At 34.3% G+C, this 10,929-nt stretch overlaps 1 protein-coding gene across 3 annotated transcripts; it reads right to left on the reverse strand.

Moving 5' to 3' along the window:
- Positions 1 to 6,228: 6,228 nt before the first annotated feature.
- On the reverse strand, positions 6,229 to 9,799 carry LOC104601786 (sterol carrier protein 2-like). 3 transcript variants are annotated; one of them, XM_088893793.1, is made up of 7 exons: positions 9,600 to 9,799; positions 8,699 to 8,831; positions 8,475 to 8,612; positions 8,306 to 8,366; positions 7,825 to 7,924; positions 6,986 to 7,030; positions 6,229 to 6,912 (listed from the first exon to the last, which is right to left on the reverse strand). In XM_088893793.1, exons 1-6 carry the CDS (start codon positions 9,782 to 9,784, stop codon positions 7,015 to 7,017), a joined length of 633 nt encoding a protein of 210 aa, XP_088749919.1. In that variant the 5' UTR covers positions 9,785 to 9,799; the 3' UTR covers positions 6,229 to 6,912; positions 6,986 to 7,014. The 3 variants fall into 3 exon arrangements, with proteins under 3 accessions (XP_088749919.1, XP_088749916.1, XP_010263551.2); XM_088893790.1 differs by having other exon boundaries at positions 6,229 to 7,030; XM_010265249.3 differs by lacking the exons at positions 6,229 to 6,912; positions 6,986 to 7,030; positions 9,600 to 9,799 and adding an exon at positions 7,435 to 7,733.
- Positions 9,800 to 10,929: the final 1,130 nt, after the last annotated feature.

Here is a 10,929-nt window from a genome sequence, read left to right on the forward strand (position 1 = left end):
CTACTAGGCCAGTTTTAAATTTTGTATTCTGTTTCTATCATTAATAAAAATACTTCTTATTTATTATACTTACGTTTTTATTTAATATGATGAATATATAATATTAGAGATGTGTCCAAAATTTTTTATAAATTTCTGTTTTCTTATTTGTGTTTTTGTCTATTTTAAAATTTTATATTTAATTATGGCTTCATGAGTTGAGATTCACTTGTTTGACCCAAAATGTTGAATTGCTTACTCACCACCTAAATAAATTGGTTTCATTTCCAAGTCAAATTAAAAAATATAGTTTTATATACCTTTAAAATTACTAGTACTTGTGCATGTGCTTTGCACGTGAGAATCATGATGATGATGGTGAATAATATATTTTCAAATTTTTTTATATATTTTTTTATATTTCTATGTTTATATTAATTATTCATATTTGTCACACATGTTTTTTGTTTAACATGGTGGATATACAATACTAGAGATTTGCTTAAATGTTTTCTACAATTTTTTTTTTTGTATTTTTTACATTTGTGTGTTTTAATCTTTTTTAATTTTTATTATTATTTAATTATGACATCTAGGGTTAATACATTTTAGCCCAAAAAGTTGAATTGTTAACTCACCACCAAAAAGGAAAATAACTCCATAAATAGAAGATACAAACACAGAGATGTTTTCAATGCATGGCTGTAAGGGCTGTGAGGACAAAATCTGAATTGCATATCTGTCCTAGCACTTCGTTGCCATCCCCTAATTAAGTGCAGACACACCAGTTTTTGAAATAGAAAAAAAGCAGTTGATGCCGTATTTGAATTTATTGTAATGAATGTCAGCTCATTTCAATATCCCCATATTTGATTTTCTTTTTTACTTTTTAATCGAGATAACCACAAGATTCTAAGGAGTTGGAAAGAAATACGAGAGAGAATAAACTGATCCAAACAGCTGCATTTTAAGTATATAAAATAGATGAGTTAAAGGTTCTGACCTCATTAGTAAACCCTCTGGTGGTTGTAGGGGGAGACCTGGGATTGAATCCTGCCTTCACTAAGGACAGGGGAGATTGTGTGTTCCAGGGGACAGTTACCCCTCATGTGTGGCCCCATGAGAAGGGGGAAAAAGCAGAATGCACAGAGCTGCAGAAAGGAGTTCGACTTTTGTCAGGGCAAGTCGGTGCTCGTACTGTTCGAACAGCCCCTTACAATCTTGTATTGAAAATATCTTTCATGAAATAAATCACATAAATAGGAGATATTCTCAATACAAGGCTGTAAAGACTATTGGAACGGTCTTTGCCCTGACTGAAGCCGGACTCTGCAGAAAGGCATTTTCTCATGTATTGAAGACAAATGGCTCCCCACAGCACATTGCATCCTAGCAGTGGAACATCTCCCCATGCAAGTATAGGATATGTTATGTGCAGCTGCAATGTGCTATTGGATTGGTGTGGGGAGTGCTTTATGGGAAGACAATCGGGACTTGTGCCTAGCATTATGGTTGCAAATGGGAAGTATTTCCTCATGAATATGTTCCTGGCTGTACTAGGGTGCAACCAAGGTTCAAAATTTACCAATACGCAAAATGTAAGGAGTTTTGGGGTACGACCTGTTTCAGGGGTAACCAGGCCTTTAACTGACCCCCTAAACATATTTTAAAAAATATATATATATATATATATATATATATATATATATATATATATATATATATATATATAAGAGTGTCAATACAAAGTCCGGTACATTCAATTTGGCGTATTGGACTGTATTAAAACTTTGAACCTTGGGTGCATTTTTTTTGGGGTTAGGGTTGAGATTTTGTCAAAATATCAATGGAATCAATCCAAAACCTGAGCCATTTACACTGTTAAGTCAGGCCAACCCGACTTGCACCCCTAGGCTGTACTTAGTAAATCTGAGCTCGTTGAAGAGAAGCATTAACATCTAAGGTGGCAAAGATCAAACCATCAGTTGGAGAAGTATACAATTTAAGAGCGTGGTTGGATAATGTATAAATTATAATATGAATGTGCATATTAATAGGTTAATAGCATTATAAAACATTATAAAGCAATATTTTCAATCCATCCTTGACTTGGCTGGTTCGACTAGCAATTCATTGACCCAGTCACTAAGTATAGTCAACTTCTAACCCCTCATATTGCAAAAACCATTGACTAATTCAACAATCCATCCAATGAACTAAATGGTTAAACCAATGATTCATACCAATATTTTAAAAATTGACGTGGAACTGAAACCATTTTGGCCATCGGTTTCTGGTTCAGTGGTTCGATCATCTGATTTGAATGGATGGTCCATTCCAACTTAAAAAAATAATTAAAATAAAAGGCCAAAACCGTTATTTGAGTCGAATGGTAGATGATTCAATCACCCAGGTCAATGAGTCGGACCAAGTCAACATTTTTAGCCAAAGAACAGGTTTAAGGTGAAATGAAACCGGTTGACTGGATGTTTCCGAGCCAAATGGTCCGACCATCTAGGTCAACAACGGTTCCAAAACACTGATTCATACAACCCATTCACCCGATTACTAAATTTTGCATTTTTTTTAATTTTTTAATTATCATGACATCCCATTTATTGAAATGGTTGAACTATAACCTATTCACTTATATGCAAAAACGGTTCAACGTCCAAACCCGGTTTTAAAACATTGCCATAAATAACATCTTTATACTATAAAGTTTATTTTCTTTATGTTAATGCATTTCAATGGCCTTACCTCATAATTTAGTCGAGTGTCATGTTAGTTGTGTGGACCGGAGAAGTTAGTTTGGAGTTTGGACTGATGTTATTCCACCTTGTATTAAGCACTTGTTAATAAAATAATCTATAGCAACGTAAAAAGATTATATAAGTTATTTTACAAGTGTGAGAGAAATGCGTCTGTATCATGTGTTTGAAAATAGGCTTCGATTATGATACTTGGAAGGCATCATACCGGAAAAATCTTGCAACTCATAAAAATGGTAATCAATCAAGTGACATTCATCCTCACTCACGAATTGGTCAAAGCTATTCCATTATCAAAGTGCATTTTTTCTTTGGTGTAAAATTTTGGTCATTTTATTAGATAAGTGCTACCTTTATACCAGATGAATAGATCACTTTTTTGGAAGGGGAAAGTTGCCCAAACTATTATGAGACTAAAATATCCTTATCAACACACAAAAATTAAAATTTTTCTAAAAAATTGTTAGCATTTTCTGACAGAAAGAACCCAGGTGCATTTACCAAAGGAAATGTTAAAAAAAGGGCCTAAACTTTAGGGGTTCTCTCAAATCAGTCTCCGAAGTTCAAAACATGTCTCGGAAATATCCAAACTTTCAGAATGTTTCTAATAGGTCACGGATGTCGATAGATAAGTGAAATAACAGAGATACCGATCAAGTGTCATCTAATTTTTTTTATCAATCATCCAAATGTCCTTCTTTTGAGAAATCTGAACCATCTCTTCTCTTCTCTTTTCTCAAATCCACAACATGCTTTTTTTTTCTGTAAAATGACACCATGAAATCATAGCCGTTCTACATGAAATTATTTAGCAACGAAACATTCTTTTCCTCGATCACTTTCTCAATGTTTTTCGGATAACCAGTTTCAGTAGTTCTAAATGTTCCACACTCACCATGCACGACCACAATAAAGCATTACTCACACAAAAGGCCTGGAATAATCTCTTTACGTGAATGTAGTTGTAAACTTGTAATGGGTCTCTACCAAATTATAGTGTCCTCCAATTGTTCTCATTGTTGGTCTCCTACCCTTCTGAAATAATTTGGGCCTCTGGCCCAGCCTCCGTTTGAAGGTTGAATGATCTTATTATCATTATACATGTACGACCTGGATCATGACACACCACCAAATGGCCACTAAGTCGTCACATTTTGGAAGTCTAAGATTCACTACTCCTCGTATATATATAAAAAAAAAAGAAAACGAAAAACAAAAAAGTTAAATCTTATAGAAAAACCAGCATTCGCTGGAGTGGATTATCGGACCTTAACTACCTGAAGGGGTGGATTGGCGTTGAAAAAAAGAAAACTACAACCATGCACTTAAAAAGTTTGAAGTGGCCCTAAAGCAAGTCTTTCGGGTTAATTAATGTTACTACTAATTTAACCCGAAAGCATCCCTTAGGCTTAATTTGGAAGGAATACAAATACAAATTTGTAGAATGCAAAAACTTAGGTCATGTTTGGTTTAATTCTTATTCTTATCCCAGATGAAATTCTAAAATGGACAAGAATAAATAAAAATAGACAAAATGAGAAAATATTGCTATGAACCAAACACTTTTTTCCTAAAACTGAATTCTTTTTAGACTAACAAGTGTCCTATGTTACTCATTTTTATTCTTCAAAAAGGATTGCCAGTATTCATAAACTACAAGCCTACGTCTCAAATTGTCAATGTTGAAGAGTTGGTGTAGATGTTTTTGTAAAAGTACTTTATTAAAAGTGCTTTTATACAAGTACTTTTCATAAAATGCTTTTGTAAAAATATGTTCATAAAAATGCTTTTATAAAAGTATTTCCGTAAAAGTACTTTTGTAAAGTGCTTTCATAAGAGTACTTTTGTAAAATGCTTTTATAAAAATACTTTCGTAAAAACACTTCTATAAAATGTTTTTGTAAAAATACTTTCATAAAAGTACTTTTGTAAAAATGCTTTCGCAAAAATAAACATCTATGGCAACAGTTTTATAGGCAAAGTTTCCTCAAAGAATGAAAATGAGCAAGATGGGGCATGACTATTTTTCATGCTACAGGCTGCTCAATTTTTATACTATGGGGCTGATTTTTCATTCTAAAATGAATGTAGCCCATGGCAAAAATTTTATAACCAAACACTCTAATGTTATTCTTGCCCATTCTTACCTAAAATGAGCAAGAATTAAAAGAATGAGGCCTAGAACAATAAACCAAACATGACCTTATATTTTGTATGTATTTATACTGTATATATTTGAATTTGTACTCTTTCCAAACTAAGCCTTATTCACTATTTCTAGGCAAAGCACATGATTACATTTATTTATTTTTGCTCCCTAGGCTGATGCAAGTCTTTCGGGTTAATTACTGTTACTACTAATTTAACCGAAAGCATCCCTTATTCACTATTTCTAGGCAAAGTATATGATTGTATTTATTTATTTTTGCTCCATAGGGCTATTCAATGGGGGTAGCCCATCCCCCCATGACCCCTCCAACTATGGTGCAGGAGGGTAGCCCATTAGTCCATCACTTTGCAATTGCTCTTGAAATGGTGAAAGCCAAATCCTATAAAATGCCAAATCCTATAAAATCCACTAAGATGGAAGACCAGATATTAAGACTCAAAAGCTTGCTTAACATAACAAGAAAATGCAGAAAATCCAGAATTTCCAAAAACAGAATTTAACAACTTTGGATCATATATGAATAGCTTAGCCGAAAAGGTTGAGTAAAATCAATGATTAGAGGCATCGGAAATAGCTTCAAATTGTTGAAATCAGTCAAAAAGACCCACGCTTCCAAACATCATGTAAAAGTGGATTTAGCATATCTAGATTATTGGGTTTGAATTAACAAAATATAAAAACAAAAGAATAATGCTGACAAATTGGAATTCAAGATCAGCCAGACTTTTGCTGTAAGCCTGTAACTACTTCCTCTGAACTTTTTGGTTTTCAAAAATACACCTAATTTGTTCTTTACCCAATTGTTCAGGAAATAGCAATTCTTTTCATAGAAGCTGACTCTACTCACTCCAATTCTTTTCATAGGAGTAAAATGTGGAACTGAATATTATCATCATCATCTAGCCTTTTTCCAACCATATGGGATCCATTCTACTCTGTTTAATGCCATGTTCATTGTTAAATTATGGGCACTTAAATCATTTTTTACTACTTTGATCCATGTCCTTGCCCTTCTAGCTCCTAACACTTGTAACAGATCACTTCTTCTTAAGATGTTGTAGCCTATAGGTGGTCTTGTATGAATGTGATCGAACCATCTTAGTCTACTTTCCTCTCATGTTATCACCTATTAGAGTTACTCCTAGGTTCATTCAAATGACTAATGCTCAAAATCTGTCTTTCAGCTGAACTCTAGGCAATAAATCTAGGCTTATGGGCTGCAATTGATTGTGGTATTAAAAGGCTAATTCAGTTTCTGATGCAAAGGAACAAGTTTTGAAGCTTCAAGATAGGAAAGCAGAAGGATCATGGTCTCAACAAAGCTTCATAGATAATAATATATTGCATTTTTTACATGCTTCTACTTCGTAAATAACTAAATATATACGCAGAGCTAACAATCAAATGGCCCATAAACTGGCTACATCTGTATGCTTTGGTCAAAAGGAGATTGATGTATTATCCGTAAATTTTCTCTAGCAATATTGCTTTGGGGTAAAAAGAAATACTCCATTTTTTACCCTTTTTTTTTGATGAATCAATTTTTTGACCCTCTTCTCTCTAGTTTTACCACTCATCCATCCCATCACACACATTTCTACCACACTCAATTTTTGGACATGTTTCTTAACTGCCCAATACTCTATACCATACAACATAGCTGACTTTATGACAATTTTATAAGATTTTTTGGTTAATCTAAGTGGTATTTGTCTATCACATAACATTTATGGATGCACCACTCAATTTACCCATCTTGCTATAGTTCTATGGGCAACATTATCTTCATTCCTCAATCTCTCCCTCGTATGATTTTTTTTTTTTATTGGAAACGGTACCCTTGATATGAATTATTGAACCAAGGTACCAAAAAAAGTCACACTGAGTTATCTCTTGGTGGAACTAAATGTAAAAAGGGAGCCCAGTGCACTAAGCTCTTGCCAACTTTAAGAATGCTTCAAGCCAAGCCAAACACAGTTGGCTGTTTTAGCCCTATGAAAAACCCAAAGAAATAAGATCCTCAAAATGCTGCCAACCTGTTTTAATTTCCCTTCCCTATACTTACCAAGGAAGGAAGAACATTACTTAAATCTTCTATGTTGCACCAAACCTGAAAAATGAAATGAAAAGGGGCAAATGAATCTAGGGACACTTGCACTTCCAATTCCAAACATCTCATTCTAATAGATATCAAGATGAACGCATATAATGCACACAAGAATTAACCAATTCCTAAAATACTAAAATAGAGCTATTCAATATAGTTGTGATAGGGCTTTACCCGATTGAGTGCAAGATGAACGCATATAATGCACACAAGATTTAACCAATTCCTAAAATACTAAAGTAGAGCTATTCAATATAGTTGTGATACGATTGAGTGCATATTGGGATCTTGATATCAGACAAAGCTTTAACCTGTAGCTTTACTACTTAGAAGACTAGATGGATGGTAAAAAAACCCAAAGAAACACACACACACACAATCACATACCCACCAGAGAGAGATGACAATGTTTAAGATCACCTAAATTTATATTCCAATATACTTTTGGCTGGAAGAACTGTTTTTGTTGTCACAATACATATGGAAAAACGAGGTGTTTAGCAATTATGGCCTACCACTACTTTTCTGCATAATAAAAAGAAATTTCAGTCTAAGAATATATCTTTAGAGATACAGATTCAACGGAAATAGTTCTAACAGGAATATCTCTTCTTATGGTTCTATCTACATTTTTGAAGGTTTCGGGAAAATGTCAGGAGTGAACTTCTGTGCTGCACTCAAACTACCCTTAATCTTCATAGCGCCTCTGCATTCATCAAAGAGCAAACATGAAATAGAATAACCAAGCTTCATTGAAACTCTCAAGTAAGGATTGATATTTCAGGAAATATCTTTACCTCATGAAAGCAATTTGTGGGTTCATTTTCCCAGTGGCAACCTTAACAAAATCGTCGTCCTTGAAGGAAAACGTGGCATCGGGCTTCCCTTCGTACGGACCTAAAGCACAAAAGATTGACAGAGGCAGAAAAATGCAAACTTTGAATATCCGAATCTGATTACTTAACCAAACGAATATTGTTTTCACATCGACTGATCTAATACTAATACAAAATCTTATCTTAAAAAGAAAAGTAAGCAGAACCCAAGCTAGATGGATTAAAAGAAAAAATAATATTTGCCCTTTTCTTATTGGGTTCATATGATTGGGGCTAAAATCAATTCTATTGTCCCAGTTAAGTGATTAAATAAAACAAACAAAAAGGCAAAAACAACATAACAAAGACGAGATTCGTTATCAAGCCTCTTTCTTTTGTAATTTTTGTTCGATTACTTTTACCAAATTAGAAGGAAAGAAGGAACAGAGAGAAAAGCCCTAACCTTTGGTAACCTCCCCTTTCTTGAGGTCAACGATATAAATCTCTTCATCGACTCCCAATTTCTAGTGACGCAGGAAAAAGTTAAAACGAACCACAAAAATTACTTGTGTTAGAATTTAGATCAGAGAGAGAGAGAGAGAGAGAGAGAGAGAGAGAGAATGCAGAAGGACCTTTGGAGCGATGTTTATCTGATAAACAAGGCCGACCTTCTTGGTAAGCTCTTTACCGGCGTCGGCGGCGAGATGGAGCTTCATCTGCTCCAGTAGCGTAGCGGATTTGAGCGTGCTGGGGCTCGACATTGTTGCTTCCTGGAGTATGCAGGAGAGACAGGAGAAGATAATACAAGGGAAACCTCTTTATTTCGTGAAGTTCATCATAATTATTATATACATACAGAGACAGAGGGGAGGACTGGAGGTCGGTGCGACCCGCGACGTTCGAGGGGGGATGAGACGTGCTGTTGATGGATACAACTACCCTGTGCGACACAATTGTTGCTAATAAATGGGAAAAGTTTCCGATGTATCCTGCATTTTGGCTCCAGTTATAATTTGGTCCTCGAATTTTAAAAATGCGACAATCTAGTACTTTATTTTTCGAAATGCAACAATTCGGTACTTATTGGTAACCAGCGTTATTATGAAAAAATACAAATATCTTTTATATATCATTTAATTTTTTTTTATCAATTATCTATTAGAATCAAAATCAATTGTCAAATTTCTTATCTCTTATAATTTTTCCCTTTAAGAGATAATCAACCAAATAGCAAATTGAATAAGAAGGAACTCAAAAGTTAAAGTTAATGGTAAGGAAAGAAGAGACGGATAACTGCAACGACAACAACCACCCATTCCATGTATCATGTTACAGAAAGAAGCAAAAGAAAAAAATGGGGAAACAAAGCTGGCTCCAGAAGGGCTAAAATTCAGCTTTCAAGCAGACTGTACAGAGTCCGATCGTTCCTTGCACTTCACAACTTTTTATAAAAATTGATATTTTCTTAAAGGCCATGTACATGTTGAGTGTAAACTATAAAAACTGCCGAGAAAAAAAGCTAATGGCATTTTCATTATATTAGTTTTCTCCATCATTAGAATTAGAGATGAACTCTTCCCAAGTTTTAAGCTTGGAATTCATCCAGTGAAGTTGAAAAGAAAACACAGGTCACCTGATGAAACCCAGTTAAGATGGTTGAATTCATAAAAAAAAAAAAAATGGTTTTGTATTTTAAAACAGAATAGAGTAATTGAAGGGAGATAATGACAGAGACACATAAATACAGAGAGAGATACATTGGAGAGTAGAGCTCTGGAGCTGTGAAGAAATTAAGCACATTTGCTTCTTGCTTGCTGCAGCTGAACCGTGCAAAAGATGAGAGAATATTTCGGGCAGCAGCAAATGTTGCATATGACGTACTGACCACTTGGGACTCCACGTGAAGTTGACACTCGACACACACATTGAAGCTATTGTCCATCGACAATCAGGGTGAGGGAACTAGCTAGGAAGCTTTTTGCTGGGCTTTCAGGACTGATGCCCCACGCTCGCAGAGGTTGCCTTGATGTAATAGTAATACAAGTGGAAAACCTAGAAAGCAAATTTTTTTGGCTCGAGTGACAATTTGGTCCAAGACTGGGCTTTCAGGACTGATGCCCCAAAGCTTTCTCTCAATTTAGTTTTTCGATGGAAATTTTTTTCTCTCTCTTGGTGACAGAGAGATTGGGTTCTTTTCATTTTATGAGGAAGAAAATAATGAGCAGTGATATTTTTAAGAATAATTTTGATATTTTTAAAAATTTTAAATTGCACATAAAGTCATGTGATATACATAAATGACGGTCCATTAACAACAGGTATTAGATTGTCATGTTTTGAAAATAAGAATATTAAATTGTCACATTTTAAAGTTAGAGACCAAAATGTTACTCGAACTAAAATACAGAATACTGATCGTGAATTTTACCTAATAAATAACCATGTAGTTGGTCAATTATTAATGATCAACTGGTCATCCTCTTTCCAGATCTTCAGCGAAAAAAGAAAAAAATTGAGAGAAAAACCTACGTAATCAATCACAAGTTCACAGCACGCCAGTGTTCCGAAGCGGATTCGGGCAGGCTCATATTTTAGTATGTCCACGTCAACCTTATATGAGTTGAAGGTTCTTACATATTTTTGTTTTTCTTATTTTAAAATACATTAAAAAAAAGAGAAAAAAATACAAGAAAAAACTCTTCCGTTTTCACTGATGACGATTAACCAAATTGTTTAGAAGATGAGATTATTCACCTATAGTTATATTTTTCTCTCTGCAACGAAGGAAAAATAAAATATATTTCTCTTTGCAAAAGAGGAGAAAGTGAGAAACAAAAAAGTTGCATGTTTCTCTATACAATGTAAAGTATTTTGTAAATAATAATACCAAATCGCATGTTTATTGCATAATGGATGTGGGATTTAAAACGGTTCCCTCAAAACCAAGGATTTCTATCATAGCATGCCACCGTAGAAATGTTAGTGCCAAATAAAAACTCTTTATTTTTCACACGTGGAAACAAAACCCCAAAGAAGTCACCTTTCATGATATTGTTTTCCTCTGTTCTTTGTGTTCAAGAGAGGTGC

The sequence above is a fragment of the Nelumbo nucifera genome, chromosome 1, assembly GCF_055504915.1.
Source record: "Nelumbo nucifera cultivar China Antique chromosome 1, China Antique-T2T, whole genome shotgun sequence".
Lineage (NCBI taxonomy): Eukaryota > Viridiplantae > Streptophyta > Magnoliopsida > Proteales > Nelumbonaceae > Nelumbo > Nelumbo nucifera.

What these genes read in the sequence shown, in the direction of transcription:
- LOC104601786 (XM_088893793.1), bottom strand. Translation starts at nt 9,784, where the DNA reads ATGGACAATAGCTTCAATGTGTGTGTCGAGTGTCAACTTCACGTGGAG. An exon ending in CCAGAGCTCTACTCTCCAAT is followed by an intron (nt 8,832 to 9,599) that starts GTATCTCTCTCT and finishes GCCAAAATGCAG; the next exon opens with GATACATCGGAAACTTTTCC. An exon ending in AGATAAACATCGCTCCAAAG is followed by an intron (nt 8,367 to 8,474) that starts GTCCTTCTGCAT and finishes CTGCGTCACTAG; the next exon opens with AAATTGGGAGTCGATGAAGA.